General features: G+C 40.7%; 1 protein-coding gene across 2 annotated transcripts in view; it reads left to right on the forward strand.

Annotated features, from left to right (window-relative positions):
- The window catches only part of DNAH9 (dynein axonemal heavy chain 9), a 1,527,051-nt gene that overhangs the window by 1,260,502 nt on the left and 253,002 nt on the right, over positions 1-13,547 (forward strand). For both annotated transcript variants that reach the window (XM_069654516.1, XM_069654515.1), the window contains exons 61-62: positions 4,113-4,261; positions 11,435-11,562. In XM_069654516.1, coding sequence (XP_069510617.1) covers positions 4,113-4,261; positions 11,435-11,562 — 277 coding nt within the window. The remainder of the gene's footprint in view (positions 1-4,112; positions 4,262-11,434; positions 11,563-13,547) is intronic.

Genomic DNA, 13,547 nt, shown 5'->3' on the forward strand with positions numbered 1-13,547 from the left:
AATCACTCTTTAATCCACCTGTTGGATGGTCATGCATCCACAAACTTACATACATCATCCTTGCTCGCATCCCTGCACGTCTCTCTCCAAAAAATGTTCTGTTTGTCAAACCCTGTATCTGCTTTACCCCTTTCCTGCTTTATTTTACTTTTTGCCTTTTTTATTTTCCTCCACAGAGTTCTCAATCTCCCCTGGTGGAGTCATAATGCCCGGAACACCCAAACCACTTGGGTGGAGATTTAGTGCTGTTTTTTATCTTCCTACCATAACCTAACGCATTAGCCAGTAAACCTTTGGGCAGTGTTGTACATAAAGATGTGGGGATTGTTGTGTTTGAAGCATCTGAACACAGACCAGCTGTGGCGCCATCATATTAGATCCAGTATGTCTTTATTGTACAAATGTACATCAATACAGTTTATCTTGTAAGTGTATACAGTGACACAGTAGACAGGTCATAGTTACAGAGCAGACCCACCGGCCATCCTTCACGCTCCAGATCAGGCCCCCAACTGACACTCTCAGAACATTCACTCACAGATCCACACAACATTCTCCTGAGCTGCATTCATGCATCAACATTCTAACAGCAAGCACTCCAAGCCAGTGACATATATTACACGACTACATTACAACATCTCCCTTTCATACCCTGACACAACCTTTCACAACATATCTCTTTCTTACCCAGATACAACCACAACATCTCCCTTTCACACAACAACAGAAGCTTTCATATAAAACTGAATCTCGGATACACGCACACTGCACACAGCATTCATTCGCATTAATTAATTGGCAACATACCATATGTATACAGGGGAAAGTGGAACAAGGCAAACGCACACACAGGTGCAACCTTTCACAACAGGTGAGCACATACATACCCACCCGCGCCACATGCATCCTTAAACCTATACACTAAGCATGTATCAGCAAACCACAACACTACCAGACTCGCACACATGAAACAACATTAAACATATAATATGCTAATTGTAGCTCTGAAATATTCAAAAAAACTCAAACTATGAACATCAATAACTAAAATCATATCAATAAACATGGCGCCAAACATATTCACAACCTAAAGGTATTTTCATTGTTTGTGCACTTTTCCAGCTTGTACCCTTGTTGGCTGATGTCTCAACCTATGCAAATTATTATTTTTTTTCTACTATAAACTCATTTCCCAAACTCAACCCTTCTTAGTTGATTAATTTCTACTATTTCCACTTATGTACTTCCTTGATGAGCAAACATGTTGCACAAATTCTTAACTGATCATGCACGACTCTAAATCATATATTGGAATCACTTACCTAGATTCCTATCTATCACCCTTTGCTCCGCTGATTGCACAACTAACGTCTGGCAATCAGGTGATTGAACATACAGATTCAATCTTTAATTGCATTTACATATAAATAGCATCCCCATTGTTCAATCTTTAATTGCATAACATATAAGTGACATCCATTAGCCATTTGCTATAACATTTCTAAGCTCGAGATACCCTAGATACCCTGCACTCAAACCAAAACCAACAACACATGTGGTATGGTTAATGATGATATTACTTGGGGCCACAACATTTGACACAACATTACATGACAACAGCACAACACAATTCTCAGTATATTGCTATACTACCCTTTCTCAATATAATTTAACCCAAAGGTATTACCATACTCTACTATGGATAAATCATTCCATTTCCATTGTATCAAATAATTCGGCATATACTTCTAAATATATTTTTGAAAAGTGTCAAAATAAATGCACATCAAAACATTTCACATTTTCCCATCATTGTCACCGTATAAAAAAAAAAAAAAACTCTTCCCATTTAGATTGCCTAATAATTCTTTATTAACACATGTTGCTCCTCCAATAACTACATGCTGGCTTAATCAGAGCCAACCCACTTCGCGCACAACCTCCAATGTGTAGCAAAAAAAATGTGAGCAACATTACTCTCAATACTAAAAAAAACAAATCTCTTGTGAATAACTACATATAGTTCTGACCACGTGCTGAAACTATTCTATTATCCTTCCATCCGTGATATGTTTATCACTTCTATTAGTATATATAATTCACTTGGCACTCAAGTAAACAACTGTTATTTTGTCAATTTCACCCTTAATGTCTTAACTAGCCATGGTTTATTTCAGATGTGCACAATTGTTCATCCTTGCACATGTGTCGAGTACCGTGAATTGCAAATAAATATGTTACACGGGATGACTGACTTTCCGGAGTGTCGCTTACGTCATTACACTGTCATCAATCTACATCAATAATTCTACGATGCTCCCAGCCATAACATTCTTGCTTCAATTTGAAACAAACTCATACGCACACGGCCACTTCTTCGTTTGTTATGTTCTGGACAAGTAATGTAGGAACCTTGGTTTACCCTGACGTCGTACGTGGAAACGTCACTTTTCTTTTCCTATATTCTTTCTTGATTACGCTGGGTGCTTTGCTTTGCTATCTCAGCACGTGGAACAAAAAACTCTTCAAAACTCCAACTGCCGCTTTGAAACATGTAGCCAATCATCACCATATCTCCTTGGCATTCTACACACGTCATCACAATGGCACGACTCTCGGCCAGTATGGAACTCGCACATTCGATAATAATCACTGCGCCCTTAAAGTCTCCTCACTGGTAGCCCCACTCAGCTGTATGCGGAACCAATGTTTGCAGGGCAGTAGCTCCATTGTTAATTCCCAGCCAACTTCATTTAGCAACAAAACGAAACTCTTCCAAACCTATATCTTCCTTCATTGCAGCAGCAGCAGTGTGTCCTGCACGCACACATCCCAGGTGGTAGGGGTAACTTTGTCACGTCAACTTTTCATTGTCCTGCCTTTATTGCCAAAATTTGACATATGCTCCCTCATATAGAGCTTTAAGGGTCATTGATTTTTTTTTCAATAATGCTGCAGGCGGACGGAGCTCATATGGCTCAATGGAGATCCTTGGGGGCTTATTGCTGGTCGGTTGGGGTCCTCCCTCCCAGAGAGCCAAATGTCTTTTTTTTATATTCTGAGCAGGATGGATTATATTTTTAAAAGCGCAGGGGGAACAGTGAGTCGCTGCAGCTGCTTCCCCATCCCACAGTTCTCCTTACTGTAATTCCAGTCGCTGTAGTCTCATTGCCTGTTTCCTGTTTTATTTTCCTTTTCTAGTTGCGAGTTCTTGAAGCTCTCTTTAGTTTCCTCGTCACCATTGTTGTACATAAAGATGTGGGGATTGTTGTCTTTGGAGCATCTGAACACAGACCAGCTGTGGAGCCATCATATTAGATCCAGTATGTCTTTATTGTACAAATATACATCAACCTGTTTCTCTTGCATATGTTCAGTGGCACATGGACAGGACATAGTTACAGAGCAGACCCACCGGCCATCCTTCACCCTCCAGATCAGGCCCCCAACTGACACTCTCAGAACATTCACTCACAGATCCACACAACGTTCTCCTGAGCTGCATACATGCATCAACATTCTGACAGCAAGCACCCCAGGCCAGTGACATATATGACAAGACTACATTACAAGAGGCAGCTTCATAGCTCTTACTGGGAGATGGTTACAGTAGAATAAAAAAAGAAGCAGCACAAGGTGTTTGTTCAATTGACTGTGAAACAACAGAACTCTGCACTTCTGAAGTTTCTTATACAACCTAGCAATTTCTTTTAAATAATTTTAAAAAAGGTGTTCTCACACAATCTTTCATTTCCATTAGGTTGGTGACAAACTTGCAAAGTTCTGAATGGAAATCTGGCCCAATAATAAAATCACATTTGTAGCTGCATTTCATTGTATCGCTACATCTGTCAGACTCTTGATGCAATTTCTAATTAAACACCAGATATGGTTCAACAAACATTGTTCATGACTTTTGTGACATATAGCAGCAGTACATGTAACGCAGGGGAAAATGTGGAAAACTGATCATGTGCTCCACTGTGGCCCTGTAGTCAAGCCAGTCAGTTGAAACAGCAAGCTTCTGGGCAAATCACAGCTAAAAGTGTGCACGTTTTTAAATTTGGAGGTACACATAAATAATGACTTTTTATTTGTATTGTTTCCAATAGTGATTTTGTGGAAGAAAGGTTAGGGAGTAAGTATGTTGTTGGAAGAGCCCTGGATTTCTCCACATCTTTTGAAGAATCGGGACCAGCCACACCGATGTTCTTTATCCTGTCCCCAGGAGTTGACCCTTTGAAGGATGTAGAAAAACAAGGTATGTCCTTGGAAAAGAAAGGCTATGCTATTCACATTTAAAATATGATGCATCTGCAAAAACACTGTTTGTTCATTAGCATTAGAGAAGACCCTCCAACTTCTTTCAACCTGTATTTTAAAGTCGAGTATCTATTGCCAACCCAAGTAAATTCCATGTTTAGTGTTCGATATACATTATGTCACAGCAGAATGTTTAGGTCTTGTTTTGCACGTATCCCCAGAGCTCCCTCGGAGAACATAGCTACAACAATTCACCCAAATGCCTGTACGTTTGTGGGTAAAGTTTGGTCAAAAGCCTGCTATGAGGTAAGGCATAGCAGTCCATCATTAAGTGGCATGCATCAAGTGGAACGCACACCCACGGAATAACCCCTTCACTGATGAGGCAGTGAAGAGTGCAATTGAGGACTGTAAGCTAAATAAACAAACAGAATAAACCATGCAGTGAGATCTGTGCTTACATTCCCTCTCTCTTGCCGTCAACATACTGACTAAGGTTACAGTTGTGAAGATCCTCCGCTCTCCTACAGCCAGTTGGCATCATTGTATCTGTTAAAACTACAGGGGACAGATTACCAAAACGTTGTACAAGCAAAAGTGAAATTTTGCATTGCATGAGCACAAGGGCAAATATCACTGTGGTGGATTTGTTTTTCTTTCACTACAGCTATGTAGTCAAGCAAACAATGCCTGTGTGCAAAAATGCATTGAAGGAACACTTTTTTTTGTGCTAGGTTGATGTTTGACTTTTGTGGGCTTTATTCTGAGAAACATTTCTGCAAGAATAGCGTGGGCCCTTATTTTCATGCCCTGATATTGTAATAACATCCATCTACGAAATGTAACTAAATTCCTAAAGTTGTGTTCTTTTTATGAAGAAATCTCCCTGATCTAATACCACCCACCACAACAATCCAACCCCTACATTTGGGACCAGAAACAGGCTGTTTTAAACTGAATATTTTGTTTTATTTAAAATAATAAATCAAGTAATTCATGGTGGTCCCGCAACTTTCAATGTTGGCAAAGTCGCCTACAATATTCCATGCAATCAGTGGCAGCCTGTATACAGAAAATAAAGACAACCTCCATGCTATTATCTTACTAATGGCCACATTCACAATAAACACAAACATCCAAAGGAACATATAAATAACTATTCTAGAAAAGTGTTAATCCTCTCCAATAAAAACATACACATTGTCATCACTTGTGGTTTCAAAAAGACAAAACCATTCTTGGAATACTTTTGACAACATCATTCCGTTTTCTCTGAAACCATCAGAAAAAATGGGTTTAACATAGGAATGATTAACTTTAAAATGTTTTACACTTGGTTTATAGCTTGCACATAGATATGTTTGGGAGGGTTCATTTGGTTATACTTATTCAAAAAGCTTGTGTTCAGGGTAGAATCTTTTCATTGGGAAAGCACAATACAATGATGCGGTATAGGGTCACACAGACATGGGAATATAAATTTGAATGCGAAAAGAAATCAGCAAGTTGCCTTAACTGCCACAGGGGTCTATTAAGGCATAATTGTTTCTTTTTTGTGCAATACTATTTAGAAAAATTACATTGGTTTTAAATTAACATTATTTTCTGGAGAATAAAGAGAATAAACTAAGCTCCTTACTGTTTCACTTTGAATAGTTAAAAAAAGAAACTATTCAGGGTTTTCTTTTATGTAAACTACGGTTTTCACAGGTCAAGAAGATAATCCCTGAACATCTGTGATTCACATTGTGTACACCATACTCACAAACCCAGATATAATTTGCACTGTAAAACCAGTGAATAAATTAACATTTGGTGCTGTCAGAAACTAACATGCCTTGCACAATTCTATATTCTGGGACAATCTACTTCAAATATACTTCCACAAAGTTTCATTTACATGCACAGTTCTCATTTAATTTAGTGACATAGTTTGTAAATTGGTGCCTGAAAAATATGTTCAATTGTTACCTTGTATTTAAGGTATGCTTGGGAAATGTATCTAAATGCATTGGGGTTATTATACTCCCTTTTGGTTTGTCTTGTAAAGGCCCATGCCAGGAAGGGCCTTCAACAACTCCACCAGGTGAGCTCGTCCATCTAGTCTTTCTGCCAGCTCCCAAATCCTTCTCAGACAATCTGTTTCTGTCATGGTAAAGACTTCTTCATTCATCTCCCCCTGGCAAAGTTTTTCTTAAGGAGGCTTCTATCAGGTAAATCCAGGTGGAACCCCAATCAGCTTTTCTCCTTTCTTTTCTTGCTGCTTTCCTCAAAAAAATCTCCTATCTTTGTATATGTTTAACTTTAAATACCCAACAAACCCCACCCATGCAACATAATTTGACATAGCAATTTTGGATTGGGCAGAGACTGTGATAGGTTCACTTCACTTACTCACACCCACTAGAATCCTTCTATTTGCTTCTATTGGTCCAGTTTATTTTGCCCTGCTTGCAGGATATATTTAACGCCCAGTTAGCCCTTTGCCTTATAATTTCCTTTATGGACCTGTGCCATTAATGAGACATACACATTCAGAAACACAAGACAATTCTGAATTCAGAGACATCCTTCATGTTATTTAGCTGTAGGCATAACAGAGTTATTACATATGTGAATGTATCAATAACTCATGCGTTTTAATATATCCTTTTTATATGCCTGTGATCCAACCACTTAACTCACTTTTTTAATCAATCCAATGATGCAAAAATGAATGCCAATAATGTATTGCATGCTTTGTAACTTTAAATGTATTTCATTTCCAATGCAGCACATTGCATGTTTGGTTGGGGGATTTGATATTATTGGAAAACCTTTTCTGAAACAGATATCCTTGGAAAAAAAGGAATAATTTTAAAAGGGTACTTTTCATCAAGCAGACACATAATGGAGGCTGTATTGCTCTGCCAGTTCATAGTTTAGGGCTTGTGTAGTGTAAGGCTGAAAAAGTGTGACTCTAATACAGTGGTGGCATAGTGGTTGGCCTAAACATTTATTTAAAAAAAGTAGAGAAACACCTATATCACCCTATTACTAAAAGCTGTTTCCCTGCCTCAACAAAACAAAGGGGTTGTTGTCCTCTTGGTCCAGAAGAATAACCCCCTTCCTCTGGACATGCTCAGTTCCATAAATCAGAGAAACTGGTTCCTGAGGGAATGGATTCCTTCCCCAAGTCACAGTCTCTTTCCACAAAGTTTAATGCAAAGTTCCAAATTGATGAAATATTGAATTCCAAAGTAGCTCCTCTTACTGCCAAGAGAATGCCTTCCTTCTCCTGGCTTTCCACAATGTTCAAAAACACACAAGGTGATATGATTCCCATCCCCTCATTCTTTCTCAGCTTCTTGCACTGCCAAGTGAATGCCTCCCTTTTCTTGGATTTCCACAGTGTTCAAAAACACACCAGGGTGTATGGTTCCTTTCCCTGGTTCTTTCTTAGTGTTCTGGCAAGACCCTGGTTAACTATCCTGCCAGGTCTTGCTCTGCATGCCCCAACTTTAGGTCAACAGGTGTATGTCCCAGACCAGTATCCTCCCAGGTACTTCCACGAGGAAGATGCCTCTGAATGCAGCTCGGTTTCATAGGTGGGTCTGAGACCCTTACTTCCCCTCCTTGGGAATATGGCAGACCTGGTGCACTCCCCTCCGAGGTACTGTGGCTATTAAAATGGCTCTGTAGACCCTCTTCATGTGGGTCGGTTCCCAGACCAACACTGCTCGCTTTCTATCTTTTGGGAATCCACCTTCCCTTTTCCACACCTTCTTTCCTTGTTTGTTCCTCGAGGTTTGGTTTCCCCACTGCTTCTCTTTGCCCCTGCCAGCCTTCCTGGTTACCCCAATACCTTCAGGGTCTCTCTCTGTGGCTGGTCCTTTGTTTCATGGTCTTGGCATCTCTATTTCAGGCCCTTGCGGTTTTCATGTCAGCTCCAGCATGCTACTGGCACCTCTAGTGGTTGCCTTCCAGTAGCAAGTCCGTCCTGTTTAGACTGTGCTCTTCGTGGCCTCCACTCGCCTGGTGTGCTGCTTGGTTTTTTTGCCGGTCGGTCCTTCCTCGTTGGACCATGTGTGCTTACCGGTGTGGCTTTGGTAAGCCCGGGCCTGCACCACCTAACTCCCTCTGACAGTTCAGGCAAGCCTCTAGGCCAGCGGCTCCTCCAGACAAGACTGAAGACCCCTTCCTGTTTTCCCTCTTCACTTTTGAATACTGCTTGCCCAATATCTTGTGGAACACTGAAACGTTCCTCCAGGTTCTGAGGATGATTCCTCATGGCTCTGCACCTCTTCCCCTGCGCAGTAGTGGGTAATTCTGATTTCACCAAGTCAACTTTTACTTGTTCCAGTACTTATTGCTAGATAGATGAGTTATGCAGTAACACCTATGGGAGGGAAATAGGGCTGGGGAGTGTAGGTGTGAAGGAAATGTATGACAGAAAAGTATTGGAACATTAGGGATGCTATTGGAGCGGGTTGATGGGGAAGATGGGTTATGAAGATACTCTGTTCTCCCAGGTTGTGACCAATCCCGCAGGGTCTTCCCTCCCCATGAGATCTACGCAATGAGTAGCACCCCCAGGGGGACTATCAGCTAGCAGCCTCACCTCTGTGGCCTCATAGGAAGGGGCTGCCTCTGGGGGAGAAGTGACGACATCTGGGGATTCGTCACAGTAGACATCTGTTCCTCTGAAGTTGCCATTACTGGCTGGCTTTCGTCCATCAATATAATTAATGTGAGGCCATCCAGATAAACTTTTGGAATTCATTCAGCATATTTTTCTTGTATTTTCGGTTCCTTTTGTTCGGAGTTAAAAGGGCTGTGTCTATTAATCTCTTTTAATGGCTTACTCACTCATTAATAGTGATGTTATTTTACAGAATTCTGCCACTTGCATTTCTTATTTTAAGATAGCGTTGTCCCTGGTTAAACACTCATCTTGGGTTTAATAAGAGTTTAACTAAGTGGACAATTTTGAGGTTACATTTAAGAAAGGAAAACATATTCTTTGTGTAATTCTTACTTGTAATGACAATTGAATAAGTGTAGGCCTTATCAACAAATTAAACTCAATCACTATAACTTATAATGTGCATTCTATCTATCATCTCCTTGCAGAATATTAAAATATAATTTGTAAAATTCAGAATGGTCTTCATACAACATGGCTGCATGATATAAAGAACCTCTTGCATTAGCGCATTTCATTTTTTTAAAGGAAACACTTATTCCTGTTATTTGTCATATGTTACATGGCATTTAAATACAAAGGCATTCAAAATTCATGCAAATTGCATTTTTGAAAAAAAGTGTTAGCAATACTGTGTTCCTGGTTCTATCCAGCCTAAGCATGTTTTTCAAGTCACTCTATTTTTCTGTCTGGATCAGAGAAATGCCTCTGTACTGTATGCATCCACCTACAGAGTAACGTCTCAGCAAAGCTATCCCTCAAGCTCTTTTTATAACGTCAATTCTAGCCCCAATATTCAAAACTCTTTCCTTTGAAACACAATTGTGAACCTATTGCCTTTATCAGTTCTTGCTTTAATATAGCTCATTGGGACATACCTGGGTCAAATGGCAGACACTTATTGCCCAGTGTCTAGGAATGAGATTCAACACATTTTACATATCCTGTGTCAGTGCAGCCGATGAGACAAAATGAATCAGCAAGGCCTCTGTCACCTTGATCACAGTGATCATATTTCACTGGCCATATCTGCTCTCCATTGTCTTCCTATCTCAACATGACTTAATACAAACCTGCCTGGAGAGCACATTGGGCTCCCCATAGACTAGTTCCATATTTATGTATTTCCAGATTCACTGCCACACCATTTTTAGGCATCAACTATCTACTAATACTGAGCTTCTGTGCACCCCAAAAATTAAGAAGATGGTCAAATGAAGATGCATTTTGTCTTATGTTGTCTTTTGACCTCGCTCCCTTTCATCACTCCACATGAATCTTAACAGGCTCAGGTTCAGGCAGCCAGGCACTAGGAGTCTGGTTTTTCCAAACCTGTCTCTCTCCCAGTGGGCCCCTGGCCGTCTTGCTGGTCTTCTCATCCTGTGCTTGTGCTGTAAGACACCTGTGGCATGCAGCATGTAACAAGAATGTAAAATAAAAAAGGTAACACCACTTTGGGGGGATGTTATATCTGTACAAGCAAGAATGACTGACCAACTAGTCAGAGATCCAGTAACACATGATCAGACCACGTTGAAAACTTGAGCCATCCGCCAAACATTGACTCTCGTGCCTTTTTTCTGCAATCCGTTGCATGCCTATCATCTTAAAGCTTCCTCAGTCTGTCACATGCTCCTCATACCATTGCCAAATTATATAGTGAATGGGACCAGATAACCCACTTTTTTGCAACTACTTTAGAAGTACATAAAGGAATCCGTGCTAGATTACGATCAAAAGTGGTATGCCTGCAGATGAGAAATACATTTTCTTTTTTTAATATGGAGGCTCTAGAAAGTACATTTCTGTTTTCCTGTACTTTCAGAGATGTTTTTTTCTGTGATGAATCACATAGAATAGGGAAACAAATAATGGAGCATGAGACATAGGCTGAAGACACGAACTCTCCTTATATATCCTTTGCAGAAGCCGATGTGATTAAGGTTTGCCAAAAGGAGACACCACGTGAAAGCAGCTTCACAACCAAATGCATTCTGAAACCGTAGTACAATTCTGAATGTAATTGTGTTGATCATCAGGTTTCGATTGTCCAACTATTAACATATGATTCTGAAACTGTGACTTTGATGCTCTTTGCTGACCCTGACCTGCCTCAGTCCTGAAGTGTAATAGGCACCCCTTCAACCCCTCGGTTGCAAAGAGGTCACCACTATTAAGGGGCTGCCAGAGTGGCTTAAGGTATGCCTCTGGGTGGTGGCAATATTAGGGGTTCACGCAGCAGATTTCGAAGAGGGCACTCCTCATTCAGTGGTGCACCACAGAATTAGGAGGTCATCTTCAATTAACTCCACTTTAATGCACTTGTTGTCAAATGCTGTAAACTTGCACCATTATTGTTTTCTGTAACATAAGCTTAACGTATACGTGTTCTCCTGCGAATTCTGCGCCCAGATACCCTAGGGTTCGGTGCGCATTACAAATAAATAAACAAACTCCTTCTAATGTCACATGTCTTGCTTCTTACAGGAAAGAAGCTAGGATATACATTTGACAACAGAAATCTCCACAATGTGTCCCTGGGGCAAGGTCAAGAAATTGTAGCTGAGCAAGCCTTGGATTTGGCGGCCCAGGAGGGGCATTGGGTCATCTTACAGGTACGTGTGCAATGTCATTTTTAGACCGTATAAATGAGAGATCATTCAACACTCATTCAGATCAATCAACACTCATTCATGTAAAGTCAGTGGGGCTAACTCTGAGTTTGGTGGGCAGTTAAGTCATTCTCGCCAATTTCACTGCACTGCCTAACAATGAGTTTAGCATTAGAGAAATCACCACCCATTGAACTAGCACCTGTGGCAGTCTCGACAAATACCTCAAAGGGTCCTATGGACTAACACTGACATATAAGTACTCGACAAATACCTCAAAGGGTCCTATGGACTAACACTGACATATAAGTACTCGTAATCCATGGCTAATTTAGCTGGAACTAGTGCTGGTATTAGTAATTGAGTTTAGTCATAAGCTCTTAATGAGGGCCAATGTCCTCTTTCCAACAAAGTTTTTCATGCCAGATACACGCTGTCCTTTAAGGAATATACTGTCATCTGTCAGTGCACATACACCATACTTGTATCTGCACTCACTACCCAGGGAAGAAATTGTTGTTTCAATTTCAGGGTTTTCGCACCTTCGTTTTGATCAATTCACTGTGTACGCACTTCCTCTAGCGAGATCATTTTTGAGTCATGGTTCTAAAGCTTCCTCCCCTCAACCCGTGCAATGTTAGTCTTCCATATTTACATGCACCATTGTGTGTGGTTTCCCTGAAGCTGCTTTTTAGGAAAGAGCTTATTGTGTAGAGGAAGTGTCATGACCATTTTGTACATCTTACTGCACCATCCGTATGCTAGGCTTGTCATAGAGGCATGCTTAAGTCCTCTGAAGGCTTTACTTAGTTTTCCTCGTTGGTACCAATGTTGCGCATCATGCTGTCTTTTATGGCCTGGGGCAATTTAAGTACCGATACAATACTGCCCTCTTCCCCAGCATCCCCAGATAAGAAAAACTTTAACATCGAACTGTTGCCCTATCCCGCCAGCTGATGGAGGAAAACTAGCCTAATTGTATTTAAGATAAGCTGTTTTACCATGCACCAACAGCAGCATATATTCCTAAATACATGAACTCAGTCACACACACACACACACACACACACACACACACACTCACACTCACAAACCTGCCCACTCCACTTTCTTAGAGGACATTTTTGCCATCGAAACACACAAGCCTTGCCAAAGCCATTAGTTGTGGTGTTTGCAGTTATTGCATTTTTCATGTATAGGTATGACTGTAGTAAATACCTGGGAGCAACATAGCCAGTTGTTCAAATTTCGACCATGTCTGAAATTTAGTGTTGAAAGACATATACATTTAGTAATAGGCATAGTAAAGAAGACTTTTCCACAGTGGTTTACAGACTTTTTATTGTGTCTATTGGCTTTGCCAATTCTTGTTTTTAATTCCCTACCCCTCGTAGCCCCTAGCAAAACCAAAAAAACATCTATCGGATTTTGAGAATGCATTTTGTAGAAATAAGACATGATACAAATATGTGTACTTAACAGGCTAAGAAGTGAAAAGGTTGGCTAATCAAGATCGTGACTGGTTGCTTTCTGGTAAACATATTGAAAGCTCGGAAAAACCTTTATGGGAATTGCGTGCAAGAGTTAGTGAGCTAGAGTGTGAGTGAGAGATGTGTAAGTGTGCATTACAGCAGTGTCCAAGAGAGTGACGGGCATGAGACAGAGGCTGTATCTGTTGGAAGCGGTGTATGCAAGCGACACAAGGTGAGAGAAAGTAAGGATGCCTGCATGTGCTTTGCTGTGTGGGTGAAAATCATTCTGGTGAGGGTGACATCATGTAAATAAGGGTGAGCTGTAAGTGAGGGAGATAAAAAGGAGAGGAGAAAGACACCGGGAGTGACCGCGAGAGAGAAAGAGAGACAGTGCGAGAGCACCTGCATGTCTTGATTAGAAGGATTGCATAGGATGAATTCTGTTGACAGCGTGCAAGCGATTGCGTGCGGGTGATGGTGCAAGAGAAGAGGTTACGTGCAAGGATGAGAGAAATG

Source organism: Ambystoma mexicanum, chromosome 3q, assembly GCF_040938575.1.
Source record: "Ambystoma mexicanum isolate Mex_15411 chromosome 3q, UKY_AmexF1_1, whole genome shotgun sequence".
NCBI lineage: Eukaryota > Metazoa > Chordata > Amphibia > Caudata > Ambystomatidae > Ambystoma > Ambystoma mexicanum.